This window comes from Crassostrea angulata, chromosome 3 (assembly GCF_025612915.1).
Source record: "Crassostrea angulata isolate pt1a10 chromosome 3, ASM2561291v2, whole genome shotgun sequence".
Classification (NCBI taxonomy): Eukaryota; Metazoa; Mollusca; class Bivalvia; order Ostreida; family Ostreidae; genus Magallana; species Magallana angulata.
The window spans coordinates 53,638,658-53,654,723 of record NC_069113.1 but is presented as its reverse complement, the minus strand read 5'-3'; the positions used below and the strand labels follow the sequence as shown (position 1 = coordinate 53,654,723).

The 16,066-nt window shown below is 32.5% G+C and overlaps 1 protein-coding gene and 1 long non-coding RNA gene across 2 annotated transcripts; both read right to left on the bottom strand.

Moving 5' to 3' along the window:
- Positions 1-4,144: 4,144 nt before the first annotated feature.
- On the bottom strand, positions 4,145-6,142 carry LOC128178363 (uncharacterized). Its single transcript, XR_008242945.1, has 3 exons — positions 5,892-6,142; positions 4,805-4,977; positions 4,145-4,373 (listed from the first exon to the last, which is right to left on the bottom strand). It is a non-coding gene; the product is annotated as an uncharacterized LOC128178363 (long non-coding RNA).
- Positions 6,143-8,224: 2,082 nt separating this feature from the next.
- Positions 8,225-12,963, bottom strand: LOC128175305 (uncharacterized). Its single transcript, XM_052840834.1, has one exon. The coding sequence runs from the start codon at positions 11,098-11,100 to the stop codon at positions 8,956-8,958; it is 2,145 nt and encodes a 714-aa protein (XP_052696794.1). The 5' UTR covers positions 11,101-12,963; the 3' UTR covers positions 8,225-8,955.
- Positions 12,964-16,066: the final 3,103 nt, after the last annotated feature.

The following is a 16,066-nucleotide window of genomic DNA, read 5'->3' as shown; positions in this document are numbered from 1 at the left end:
AAGAGTTATTTTTCTTTTGCTCTTGTTTAATATATGCTACAATTAGTTTTGTCAAACATGAATTATTTCTTCGTAGAAAATTCTAATACACCTCATTGTAATCTTAATCAACTACTTGTTTTACATATGAGTGGCTTAGTAGCACTCCCACGCAGGAGGTGTGTATCTTAATTGAGAACATTTACCACCTCGTCACTGCATAAATGCTGTAAAAGTTTCTTATCAATCTACGTGTCTCACATTTCAGGGTTTTCTGTATTGGTACCTTTTATGGTATTTTTATGGCGATTCATCTTATGTATCATAACATAATCATGATCATCTATCAAACAATATTTTTACCAGTAATTAAAGTTTGTACAATTTCCCCCCCTTTATATTTCTATTATAAAGTCATTACAGTCAGCATATTTTCTTTCAGCAAATATAAAGTAAAATTATTGTCTTTATTGTCATTTGCTAGGAGAGAAATAATTCAAATAATAATGCACGATATTCTTACGATGGTTCAATGTTCACGAAAACCCCTCTCTTCCCGAACGTTGCGAAATTAAAGAAAACCGTAATTTTTTTTTTTTCACGTCTACAGCAATAGATCCGATTTTCCCCCACACATACTACCCTTTACAATATCCTTCTTCAATTTACCTGACGTTATTGTTCCTGTAATGAAAAAAACCCACCTTTCATTACTAGTATACATGGAAAGCCATACGTTACCCCCACATTAGTATCAAGTTTTCCTATATAATTAACCAAAATTATAATAATTTCACTCAACGTCACCCGAATTGCACGATTATTATATTTACACAATAATTAAAATCTTAACTTTATTAAAAAAAACACAAAAAAACCAAAACACCGCCATTTTGTATTTCTCGTGGACTATTTATCAGCTATTGCTTGAAATCTTTTAAAAGGAAATATGCAAATCCCTTTTACTAACGTTAATAAAGAATTATGTTTCTACTTAAGAAATATACAACGTTATTTAGTGAACATGGCGTTATGAATAGCAATTGCTCTGTTGGCATATTCCATGATGCGCGCTAGCGCATCATGGAAAATATGCCAGCAGAGCAGTTGCTATTCATAACGCCATGTTCACTAAATAATCGTTGTTTGTTACTTATATTTGCATTTTACCACTCGCAAATACCTGTATTAGCCTAGACCTTGACTTTTAGCTATTGCATCAAAAATAAACATCAGACTGTAATGCATCATTTTAATTCACATAGATTTGTTAACAGAATCAATGATATGTTATAACAGTAATTCCTTTAAAATGTTATTATAAGACATGTTCTAATTAAATACATCAATTTTATGGAGTTGGAGAAAAACACATGATGTATCGTATAGTGGTTTAACTCTATAACGTCATGGAAACGTCATGGAAAAGTATATGACGTCACACCTTTATGACGTCATAGTATACAGACAGAGCAAATGCGGTTATAGAAAAATAATTGCAGTTCCTCCGTATGGACTTACAGTGGGAAAGAACAATAGATATGCAAATATATAGATATAGATATGAACAAATTTATAATGTCACTGAAATGCTCATGGCTAAAAAGGTTAATTAAAGGTAAAGAAAACCCCATGGTTAGATATTTTTGAAGCTATTATTGGCGCACGAATTGTTCATAAATGACTTGATTCCTGTGATGCATTCAATTAAACAATAAGATGCCTTCTTTGGTGATTCATTCGGGATATGAAGATGGCGACATTGCAGAAAAAAATACATAACCTGCGTTTGCGGGTTATATAATTTTTTTCTGCAATGACCGCTACCTTCATAACCCTCATGAATCATAAAAAAGCATTTTATTGTTTATATTTATATCTTTCATTTAATTAATTAATAAATTGATTTTAAAAAGTAAGTTAAATTCACTAAATAACTTTTAATGTACATAAGTACGCTAGCTAAAAGAAACAGCCAAATTGTCTCCTGTCAGACTTTGAGTCTGACGTCATCATGATTATTTTATGCTGTCCGTGATTTTTCTTAACTTGCTGTAGGTTACGACTAATCGATTAACATGGCGTGTCGATTCCAGTTCTGAAAGTTTCAGCCTCTGTAGATTTCGACCAATTGTTAAACGGGGCGTGTAGGTTTCAGTCTGGCTGTTTCTATAGAGCTATAAGTGGATTATAAGTTTCCGTAAGAAGTAGAGGGAATCGTACTTGGTAGATGTGAATATATCTGAATATGTTTTTCCAAAATATAATGTTTTTTGGCAAGACGTTTTCAATTCATTTTTCTGTGTTATGAAATATTTCGATTGGAGTTTCGTCAAAGAAAACTTCCCTAGTATGCCTGTTTGATATGAAACAAATTTTAAAGTGGGTATAAGAACATTATTTATAAAAAGCTGATATGAAAAGGGTGTCAAAATAATCAGTAATTTTTTGAACGTTGATTAAAATCTTGTACCACACGATATTTTCCAGTGATACTCAGTTACAATGGTTACATTTAATAGTTACAATTTAGATTTCTTCATAGAATTCTACCTGTCAAATATTACTGAAAAATATCAAAGTGGGTATAAGAACATTATCTATAGAAAGCTGGAATGAAAAGGGTGTCAAAATAATAGGTGATTTTGTGGACGTGAATTAAAATCTTGTACCTCACGATATTTTCCAATGATACTTAGTTACATTTAATGATTACAATTTAGATTACTTCATAGAATTCTAACTGTGAAATTTTAATGAAAAAATATCAATGTGGTGTACTATGACGGTTGCTCATTTTGTGAAGTTGAAACAATTGAGCATGTCTTCATAAACTATAAAAAGTATCTACAATTTGAAGCAACCTGAGCTTACATATATACCATGCTGCTTCCTTAAGAATTGGTTTTGATATAGTATATATCTTGTTAGGTGAACTTCCATTGTCTAAAAACAACAGCATTATTAATATAATTATTTAATGTTCAAAAATTATGTTAACTTGTCTAAAAAAGGCAATCCCTTTCTGAACTTTTATTTTATTTATTCAACAAATACAAAGTTGAAAAATATATTACCTGCAAAAATTTGGAAATGCAGACATTTGTTTTCAAGACACTTATGGCTCTTTTTTAATATTGGCAGAAAAACACTTAAAATGGGCATAATGACAAGAGCCGGAGCGATTGTTATGTTGATGTCTTGATTGTACCCAAGTTGTACTTATTTTCAAAGAGCTGTTTATTTTGTCCTCGATATTGCTTTTAAATATAACGTAAACCAAAGAAAACGTTATATTAAGATAATTTTGTCCCTTCTAGAAGTGTATCGTCATTTCTATTCGAAACCTCAAACAAACCTAAAGCTCTGTGCAAAATTCAGCCAAACCGAAAATGTTCGCGATATTCAGCAAAGGTCAAGGTCTCGGGTCCCAACCAGAGGTCAAGGTTGTTCTTAACTACTTGAAAGTCAAGAGGAAATCAGGCACCCGACGGTAAGACGGATAATTCATTTCATATTGTAAAAAAAATTATACTGGGTGAACACTAATAACTTTGGTTCAGTGTACACATGCTACGAATTCTTAACTTTATACTAATAACTTGGCCGGTCTAAAAATTTAATAATCATGAAAAGAGAGCAAAATTATAAATATAGGAAGGGGACAAAATCTCAGAAAAACCACAATGTAAGAAATTTTACACATCTAGGATTGTTTTTTTTTAAAAATTGTGTAAGGCTCTATATGGACTGTATTCCTGTTCAACGAGAGCAGATAAATTTTTAGTGACAGCGTTCTGAAGACACAGATCCCTGGCTTTAGTGACTTGAATCAACAAAATTGTCCTGTGCAATATAATGTCAAATAGTATCAGGGAAAAATGAAAAACTTTAAACATTTTAAAATTGGTAATAGTTTCGAAAGGAGTCCTGTCTTTAATATTGAGATTTGAAATGTATGTAGTGCTGTTGACGGAATAGTCAAAGTCTTTATGTAAGACGGAATAATTGGACAGGAAAAACCAATTGACCAGTGTAGGCCCACACATACAAACAGCACACAACCAACTTCAGGGTTAGGGTTGTCACAGATTTTCGAGCGGAATTAATTAAAATTTATATTTTCTGTTAGACAAAGACTAAGACAATATGTTTACATTGTTTTTACATATTTAATATAGTTTGAATTGATACATATTGAAAGTAATTGTCCTAGTATGGGAACTAGTAAAGTCCTCCACTGTTGTCTATTACCACTTGGTCTGGACAAGAATGGACTGGTAAGGTCCTCCAATGGGCAATGTTCTCTACTGGCCACTTAGTCTACACCAGACGTCACCAATATTCGGCCACCATCGATGAAAGTGGTTTACACAATAGATGGAACAAGGGACCTGCGCCAACATAGTACACAAACACATTAAGTACATGAGCAACTGTGGCTTTTACACCAATACGCACCATACTTTACTTACAGGCTATACAGTCATGAATGACACACTTAGCATAGACGCTTATTACACACAAAATACTGATATACAGTCTTAAAGAAGACTTACTATAAAGCATATTAGCTTTTACACTCACAAAATACTAACTCATAATTACTTAAATGCAGTGTTGCATAATACTACTCATGACTACAAAAGGAACATGACCATAGTAGTCCGCCATACTTATAATAGATTCAAACACGTGTATCTAAACATAGACATTTAAATTCAAACGTAACAAATAAGCATAAAACGATTGGAATACTATGACTGGGTGTTTTAGAACAGTAATGAATGAAATGACGATAAAATTGACAATTAATAAACCTCACCTCAGAAAAAGCCAGTACCAGGTTCACTCCAGAGTAAGCACACAGCTATTTATATTAAGAACATGCATAGTAACTGGATGGTATGCACGAGAGAAGTATAAGTACGTCCTTCCCTCTGGACTGCCGCGTCCAAACTGATACTGCACGGACTGGCGGGTTTAAGGCCCAGTGAACTGAGGTTCAATATGGGTGTTAACAAATACGTAAGACTAAAATACTAAGGGGCTCACCACGGGATATGTGGTTAAGTTAAAATACGAATCTAAATATATACAATGATGAATTTTAATGTGACAAGGGTCACTACCACAGTGAACAGCACAGAACAAATGATTTTTTTCTTGTTTTTCTCTCGATATGTTGTGGTAGAAAGAATGAATTGTAAAATTTTGAAAACACACACACACATGAATTTGTTACTGGAAATTAAAAGTAGTAAATAAGCGCGACAATTTTAGAATCATGTCTAACTAATGCGCCAGATTAGATTGTGTTTAACGAATCAACGAATGTTTCCTTATAATACGATCTAATATTGAATTACACAGTACTTTTGAATTTCATTGAAGAGGAAATGCTGACATGGTTCGCAGTTCTATGTGATGACTTGGTATTTGTGTTCAAATAGAAATTGTATAACTAAATAAGCAGTGAAAAATGCAATATGTTGGGTTTAAATCTTTGTATGAGTGACTGGTTATATTTCTTTCAATCGAGATATTTTTTTCATGAATTCTATGTGCAAGATGTCTTTACTTTCGACTTTTTTCTCTCTGCATTTGGTTAAAGTGCGTAACAGTCATGGCACTTATACTAGTAGTCAAATCTGATTAAATTGGCATATAAAAATGCAAAATAGTGTTAAGACAGGCGCTTTATCTTTATGAGATCATATTTCGACGTATAAAGGTTAATCTACTTTTAACCATTCAGTTTTATGTTTGATCTACATTTCTAATCCGCAAACAAACAAATGTTAACACTTTTAAAGTGTTCTACGTTTTATTTTCACGTTTTTAAATAACAAGTTCTATCAGTTTTCATTATAATATACAATGATTAAATTCATTTTCAACAAGTCTCTAACCCTGTCGCCTTCAGACACGTCACATATCTCTTTGTCCCCGAGGCCGGGTTGATCATAGGGAAACTTTTGCCGCTGACAGAATCCACAAACACTCATTGTTGATTAAGATTTAAAAGAATATATCATAGTACTCAGTTAAGTGTTTTCCCCATACATTAGACTTTTCTTTGTCATGTTTATATCAAACAGAAGACAAATTTAAAAAAAAGAATGCTATCGTGGGTTTTCAAACATACACTAGTAATATCATGGTCATTATACACTTTGTATTCACATAACATACAGGGCACTCACGTTTAACTTTTAGTGAGTCAGGCTCTACATATGACACATTATGTAATGACCGACATAAGTATCCCATCTAAACAGGCAATCAGAACGACGAAGTACTGTGCATTTTATTTTTTTTAAATTCACACTGGCTGCAGACTGTTCAAGTCGATATAACCACGAGCTTCGGATCAATTGCAATATCCAGTGATAAAACCTATGCAAGATGTGAATAATCAATAAAACAAGCAACAATTGAAATCAGAAATGTTAGTCAATGTACGTGTTTGTTTACAATGTATATAGTCTCAAGGTCTGCCATAAATAGTGAGACCGACTTCTCCAATAAATACATGCTTCTCTGCAGCGTGAAATACATTAATGATAGATCATTTTAAGGTTTCCAGGAAAGACGTATGTCAATGTATAAATTAATAAAGGGTCTTCCACACAACTGGGAAAAACTCTGCATACAATAACAGAATTTTTTTTTTGGGGGGGGGGGTAATAAATTTTACAATTGTACCACTGTTCACGAAAATAAAAGTCCCTGCAGTATTCGAACTTGGGACCTGCAGATTGGTAGATTAAAGCTACACCCATAGCGCCATGCACAGATACATACATGGTTAATAGATTTGGCATGTTGATTTGTACACCTACGACAGTAATGGTAGGAATTCAACCGTTAAAGAAACACAGCGGTTCTCATTTACTCACACATGCACCTTACATATATATATATATATATATATATATATATATATATATATATATATATATATATATATATATATATATATATATATATATATAATTTGATAAATAAAAAATGTAAAATAGGCAGTAAAATTTTATTTAGAAAAAAACATAACGGCAGGTGCCTTTCTCTTATCCGTATTTTATCAGAGCTAGCATAGTTCATTTTAAATGTAAAAAGATAACATCCCTTAACATATATACGAGGCCCCTTTTTTAAGATATATAATTTAAATAATAACAAATTGCTGATGCGTTGTTGCTAAGAAGCCTATAATGTTATATTTCTAAGCAAGTTATCAATCTGAGAATATTGTGCCTTTTTTGGTCATCGCCAAGCTTTGATGTAAATTTGACAGTTTGCTGCAGTGATTCTTTCGAACGTTTTTTAAACACACATCGCTTTAACTACTTTGTAATTATATCTTTTTTAAAAAGGGTATTCTTTATACAATTTATAATCCCCTTGCAATAAAAATGCTTTATTCCAATTTCTGTTTAATTTGATCCAATAGTTCTAAAGAAAAGTCAAAATGTTATTAGTTTACAGACAGACGGACAGACAGACAGAAGACAGACACATGATCAGAAAAGCTCATTTTACATTAGGTTTTAGTATGTGAAAATAATAATGATATGATATGTTCCTATGAGAGTTTTTGCAGGGCGAGAAAGAATTCATGGTGTCAAAGTCCTTTTTTGACTATAAGTCCGGTATAATGACTTAAAGTGGTATGTGACACCTCCATATTGTGACGTAGACTGTAAAAAATTATAATTTTTTTATTTATTTCTTTTCCAAACTTGTTATCTAACAGAATAGCCAATAAGTTAGAGTGTTTACTACAAATCTGAAAGTCATGACTTCGAATCCCGCTGGGGCTTTTACAATTGTACCACTCCAAAACAAAATTTTTGTCAAGTATTTTAATATTTAAAAAGCCTTAAACGTGAAATTTTTTGAAAATTGTGTACTTTTAGTTTTATCTACATTCATATCGACAGGTTTGCCATACAGTAAACAGCATTTGATGTGCCTTTCTTACTTTAATTATTGTAGATTTAAACAGTGGAATCACAGGTGTCATACATTTCGGTAATTGATCTTTTAAAAATACACTTGTTTTACTGATCAAAACTTAGCCATAAAGCTCAATTTTATGTTCGTTTTACATTTTGAACTGTCCATTAACGTGTTGTGACATTTAAAATTTTTGTTTCTTATGACAGGTCACATGCAGTTTTCATTAAAATAAAACAGTACATTTGTTTGTGGATTTAACATATTTAAGGATGAAAGAACGGAGCCAAAACTATAAAACAAAATCCATCGCACCACGCCCCAGTGTATAAGAAAATGTAAGCTATAAACAAATATATAAATAAAACAATCAAAATAAAAAAGAAAACAATGTTAGGATATAAAATACCAAGATATCAAATTCATAATTCATTTAACTGATTGTCTGCTACATTTATTATTTTTTATCATTATCACAAATATTTCACAATCAAAGTAATAAAATTAATCTACATGTATTTAAAATAGTTTTGTTTTCTTAGCATTATCATATCTTTTCACACTCATACAAACTACAGCATTCATTAAATTGATAGTTAATTAAATTACTTGTTATTACAAGATTCCAACCAAGTATGTGTAACGGAAAAATATTGTCTCTGAAATGCTTAGTGATATGCTTAGTGAGAATAATAATATGTTAGTATTTTAAATATGTAGAATGCTTTGATTTGAGCAGTTGTAATAGATCAGTACAATAAAAAGTTTTAATTCAAACCTATTATTTGCTTATGTTCAAAAGTTTCACAATAATTCTACTATTATATTTAAGAAAAATACCTCTCTACAACAAAGTCTATGAATAGGTGGTCATTGACAAATGCTAGCTATTAATATAAAAGCAAACAAAAGAATTAAATATCCAAAAGAAAAATAAGATATGTCCTTGTTCGCCAAGAACCACAGTTCTAATTCTAACATTAGTACAACTGAAATTTCCGTATTTCAAATGAGCTATTCTACAAACATATTGGATATTTGTAAAAATGTTTTCTTTTCGCCCTGTGAAAAATTAATTATATTGCCAAAACGTAAGAAAGCTCTTAGTTTTCGACAGGACACATCGCCTGGTTTCATCAAATCAAAATTTACGACCAGTAGTTTTTTTCTGGAATCGGACATGTAACGGTTCCAAATGTTCTTCCATTCATTGTGAGTCACAATGGACTCTTCGCTGCAATAACCCTCAGACAGAATCAACAGGTAAAACCTGGACACTGATATTTGGTATGCTGCTTCCTCTGCTCTTACACTTCCCAAGGGCAGATCACGAGATGGCACAAAAGCACTTAAACCATTACTTGCTAGAAATGGTTCCAGTGTCTTGAACACCCATGGGCCAACTTTTACATTATTGACATCGTACGAAATGTAAACCACACAGTCCTGATCTACAGTTTTGATATTTTTGGTACATAACTTTCTTAATCTTAGCATAATTCGAAGTTCAATCTTCCAAACATTAACAATTAGTATGATTAAACAAGCTAGTATCAAAATAGAGGAGCTAATAAACATCCAATCATATCTATGAAAATCTTTCGTGTCTGAGCAATTAAGACTTGAAATATAGGTTGTTAAATTTTCCTTAATAGTGCCATTCAAACATTTAAAAACATAAGAAGCACATTTGCTGGTCAGAAAACTACCTATCCAGTCCAACATCCACAGATGAGAGCAAGTGCAGGCTATAACAAAATCTGTCTTTTGGAGAAAGACACAGGGACTCAAACGCGACAAGGATCGAGGAATTCCTTTTCGCTGCTCCGATTCCGGTACGGAAAATATTTGGAGACGTGTTAGATTATCTAGGGCATCCTTATCGAACATGGGCATCATTTCTAAATCTAACACACTTACGTGGCTCAAGTAATGGTTATTAGTTATCTCGTGTATCATGTTCCCTCTCATGTGAAACTCGATACGATCACTGTAGGGAAGAACACGAGGAAGGCGCTCTAGACCAGCCCCGGAACAGTTAATAATGAGAGTCAGTGTCAAGGACTTGCTTCTATAGTCAATGTGTTTAGGACTTTCTTCACATGTACAAGCAACTGGACACAAAGGAGTCGAAGTATAGTTACAGAGCAAATCTTTTATTTGGTTTTCCCTGATGATACTCGGTAACGACTTACCCTGAAACTTTTCTGGTGAACCACATGTTATGTTGAAGTAATCTCTTTTCATAATGTCAATGTAATCTTTAAAGAATAACAAGGGCTCGGCGATCTTGCAATCGCAAATTATAGGATTATGTCGAGCATCGAACCCAAAATCAAACAGCTTACCAAAATCGAAAATATGTGAAAAGCCGATGTTTGTTGCGTTAGGCATTCTTGTAAAGAAATTAAATGAAAAGACTCCTTTCCCAGGTCCATACCTCGCTGTTAGATTTACTTTCCAGTTGTTTTCATTTGTAGGAATACTCAAAGCATTATGAGACATATTAATCACACAAAAAGGTCGTTCAAACACAACATCTGTGACATCCATTGATATGACCTGATTTCCTTGTAGAAGTATGTTGTGAGCTGACAGTGCAGCCACCACTCCGGTCTCCAAACGTGTGATATAGTTACCTGACAGATCCACCCTTCTCAGATTCCTATTCTGGGTTAACGTTTTCGGCAATAAAGATAACTTGTTGTAAGATAAATTCAAATCAGTCAAATTTGGTACACAAGAAAGGTTTGGGATATTCGTGATGAGATTAAACGACAGATTGATTTTTGTTATTCCTGGAAAATTGCAAATATTTTTGAGGAGAAACTGTAAGTTCTCTTTGACGAAATTGACATGTATATTTCTGGCAGACTTGTTTCCTTCCAGGTATCCATCGTTCGAAAGATTTAACTGTGAAACTCTCCCACTGAAATCCCAAACACTTTTTGAATGGCATGCGCAGCAGCCCTCTTTGGTGGTTCCGCCAATTGACACGTTTTTACAGGCGATTGGACAAAACAAGACGTACCCATTCCAGCCTTGTGGATACCATGGAAATGTATCCTTTTCCTGGGAAATAATTGCACAATGAACCATTCCTTCTAGTAATAGTAGAAAAACAACAGATATCGTCCGTGTTGCTTGCAAATCATGCATTGTTATATTTCTTGTGTCTAGAGAGGTTTAGCGGCTGTACTCATTAAATTTTCTTAAGTAAGCCGAATGGATAACGTGGAAGTAAGGATGTCTCTCGCTATATTCTGTTTTAAACAGCCACTATTAAATATAACATTTATATGCATTCTTTGGTCTTTTTATGTTAATCAGGTTTTTCCACAACCTCTCAGTTTTGATTTCCGGTAGCCATTGTATTTGTTTAATAGGGGAATCTACGCATCGCTGATGCTTATCGTAATTCTGTAAGCCTTTGTTTTGTACAATTATAATTACCCACAACATCAGGTCTTTCTTAACTACACTGACAGGTAAGATTAAATAGGATCGCGGGCTGTACTTTTGTTGGGTATTTCGACTGTCTGTACATGTAGACAAAAATGCCGTGTAGAGCACTTTAAAGTAATCGGAAGCAATTTTGAATAAACCTACATCAGACTATATTTGCAGTATCATTGTTGTTTTTAACGTTTATAATATTTTCTTTCGTTTTTAACTCAAACACTTTTAACAAACGTTTCTTGTGAGTGTGGTGTTTAAGTATGACTATTCATTCATTTAATGAACTCTGGCCATTTTGAAGGAAACATGTTTATTGCTATATAACCCTGTATTAAAAAAATATTAACTAAGCATTTGCAATTAAACATGATCACAGATTCTTATCAATGTTTCGAGAAATACGCCAAACATATGTACCTACCCCATTTTTGAAGGCTCAATACAAGTACAACTTGTAACAGTTGATGACAGGGTAAGAGATGAACGGCAAGGAACAGGATGTTAAGGATATAGCAGGGTAAGCTATGGGCGGTGCAGACCAGGATGTAAAGTATGTGGCAGGGTAAGAGATAGGTAATGTAGCACGGGGTGAATCAGGGGATAACAGTGTAAGAAATGGACGATATAGGACAGGGTATAAAGGATGTGGCAGAGTAAGAGATAATATAATACACGGTGAAACAGAAAGCTATAGGGTAAGAGATGTCAAGGTAAGAGATGTATGACACAGAACATGGTGTAAAGGAGTTAGTCATATTCTTCTTTTCCCTATACACCCTCTTTTTAGTCATTTACTATCTCCCCTTATTAATCTGTACTGATCATGATCTACATTTATCACTTTGCTTCGGCTACATAATTTTTGTATATTTATAAATATATATTATAAAAGTGTAATAAAATCTCTATTCTTATTAATTATACATTTGTGTACATTAGTAATGAGTGGACAACAATGAAAAAAAAAGTTTTTTATTGTGAATAATATCTTAAGCATGAAGACATAACACTTTGGAAGCTATTAGAAGTAAATATCAGTAACACAAGAAGAGTTATCATTCTTGGGTTCTTGTAATCCACAATCAGTATTGACATACGTGTGTTATTCCTTTGTAGAAAACACCTATGAAAAAAAAGTTAAACTTAATTGACTACTTTCAGTTTACTAGCGCTCAGAAGCAGGAGGAGTTTTTAACGTACTTAGTATGGTTGTATATATATATATCTTTGTTTTAAAGGATGACTGCACTTAAGGACGTCGTTTACTCAGGATTTTATTTCATAAATTTGGATTGTTCAATGTCATGAGTAAAATTTTTCTTAACACAAAAAGTATTTATGAAGTGAATTATTATTGATATAACATTCGATATTTTTACTATATTATTGAATTTGGCTAAAAAAAAGTTGAACTTTTAGCATTGCAGATGAACTTTCTGATTAAATTTTTCAGATTTTGTTTTTCACAGAAATATTTTTGGTAGCACTGTAATATTCAAAGTTAAAATATTATTTGTTAGTCAACATAATTTTGCATATTATCTGTTGGTTTTATCTCACCTTTTAATTGTACGGCACACACTGCAAACATATTGAAAATTGCTTAAAAAAAATAAAAGACACTACATCTCAAAAGTTTGACCATTGACCTCATATAAATTCTATGCAAGCAGAGTAAGGTAAATATAATAAGTTTAGTACTATAAATATTTTAGCATTATCATCATTCAGTTTTTTGTCAAATTGAATAAAAAATGGTAGCGATTTGAAAAGTGATAGACGAAATTCGGACCAGAATATTTTTAATAATTGTCAATGAAAACTTGATGTTTTGTATCTATTTAGTGTCACCGCCATTCATAAATTGTATTTCATTTTAAAAATAGTTTAGCCATTGATATTTTTTTCTCACAATTAAGAAAACCTTAATCATAGTCTAAAAGTTTTAGGAATTTTTTCTTTTATTTCAAAAAATATTCAATGGCCATTAACTCAAAAAGAAGGTCGATGACCTACTTTTTTAAAAGTGAAAAATAACACTACTAACATTCAAGTAAACGTATAACTTAAGGACATGCGATATTTGCGAGAACAAGCATTTTTCTTTCAATTGCAGAAATGGTCAACATCTAAACTGCAATTTTACGTAATTTCGTTAAATAAAAGTGTGTTGTTCCCAAGTACGAATTTGTTTTTATAGGCGGGGGTCATCACGATTTCTTGAATCTCCATACGATAATGAAGACGCCCATTTTTATACTGACTTCATACAGAATTTATTACCATTCTGATAATGCCAGCTCAACCTCTCATGCATTGTAATATGAATCGTATGATTAATCAAGGGCAAATAAGCGAAAATTCTCCTTTTTTCGAAATTTGTAAGGAGAAAAATATAGAAAGAGCTTTTTGTATCACAGTCTAAAATCTTAATTCTAAATTTACTAGGCTGTTTAAAAAAAATAACAAAAGTGATACAGGGTTAAGAAAAAAAACCACACAACAGAAGCGACTGAAAAGGGCCAAAAACCCGGCGCTAGGTGCAGTCATCCTTTCCCACTTTTCGTTTTACTCTTTAAACTGTTACTGGAATGACGTGTGCACTGCTATTTTAAAATTCCGCACTCCAGTCCATGCAGTCCAGCAATGGGGACGTGTGTCTGTTTAGAGGCACGTAGTGGTCTTCAAGATTTGGAAACGTCTCCCAATTTGTAGTCTCCTGTGTGTTTGTCACCAATTTCAAGATATTTGTTTGATGATTTTAAATGTTATATGTGTTTAATTGTTTTGTTTGCAATGTTATAAAGCTTAGTTTTCAAAGAACGCGTTCGAATGGAAAATTGTCATTTAAGTACTGAACGTTAAAGATAACGTTTTTAAAGTTTATTCCATTCTATTTGAAAAGTCATTATGTTAGAGGAAATGATGGTTTATACCAGCTTGTAAGCTGAATTGTGAAAACAACATCGGGGACGACTACGGAGGGCCAAGCCCCCCATTTTTTATCCATTTCGGGGACACGCAGTGTTGGTGTATGGTTACCAGTAGCGGTCTACGCTGGAGGCATGGATATTTGTGTGTTCTGTTGTGGCGTCCTAAGTGTTTATGTACCGAAAGAACGGTTGTATCATTAGTCAATTTACCTGTCTATATGTGTGATGTCCAGGGTTTGGTGTAAGGTCACCGGAAATATACTGGTGCCAAGAACCAGGACAATGGAAAAGTGACAAAATTGATTCACATTTTTCTTGAGTGGATTTTATTGAAATTGATTTGAAATTGATCCTCGAGTTTAAGAAAGTATTCAAAATCTAAATAACTTAATTGTTTAAAGTTTGGAAATAATATTTTGTTGATAAGTCAACTTAATGATTCGTTGTTGAAATTAAAGTAAGTTATCTCTTTTAGAATCTGGTTTAATATTTTTTCATTTATTTTTTTTCTTTTGTATACATGTATATTTTTTATTATTGAATAATTGTTTGTTTATTTTGTGTTTTAGTTGTTTCTGATACAGACATCGTACAGTTCCGAAGAACTCGTCTGAACATAATCAGTTCAGGATGTGTGATTCACGACAGAGTTATGGGTCTTTCTGTAATCAATAACAGTTACTGTTGCTTTATTGCATAACTTCTATAAAAGTCTCAAATTCTATTTGTCTCACATTTCAGGATTTGATATGTTGTATTCTTATATATTTTTTTAATTTCAGGGAGATTAAAAATTTTCAAAGATGATATAATCATGATTTTATTAAAGAAAAATATTAATATATGTAATTCAAATTCATGCACCCCCCCCCCCTTTTTTATTCTAATGTCATTACAGCAGATTTTCTTTCAACAAATGTCAAGTAAAATTTATATTCATACATTATCAATTTCTACAAGAAAAATGATTGTCTTAATAATACATTACATTTACGATGATTAAATGTTTTTCTTAACGTAGTGGAAGAAACATTACAGTAATGTATTCCACGTCAAAAGTAATAGATCCGATTTCTTCCTACAAATTACCTCTCATAATTTTCTTGTTCAATATACAGACATCTAACGGTTTAATTGCTTCTGAAATGAAAACTGTTCCCTCGATCCGATACTAGTATATCATCACAGCCATCTTGAGGCTTATGCATGAACTCTTTTTAAAGAGGATATGCAAATCTAAGAAATGTTAATGAAAAGTTGTGTTTTCTATGTTTATTTTCCGTTAATTTTAAAACATATTTTGCATTCTACTTGCCTTTTGTAATTGTCAGCAGACAGATTTGCCAACATTTATATTGATCAGGTATTGCTGCTCTCTACTTGATTACTTTGTGTATCGAAAGATTCATTTGTAAACTCATAATCTTAATAATGTAGCATGCATATCAATGTCTACCTGGATATATAAATGTACTTTCTGGAGTAAACTGGGTACCGATTTTCGTAAGCATAAAGTACTATCATATAATACTAATGTAATCCTTAATGTGTGTATCAATGCATCGATTATCTGCATTTGGTTTTCATAAAGCAACGACAGAAAATGATCATATACGATTATCAATTTTGTCATTGGTCTGTCCCTTCATCATCATCTTAAAAACCACATAAGATACACAGCTATTTGTATGTCTGAAAAGAATTCGAATGGACGACCTAGGGGCCACGGTGCC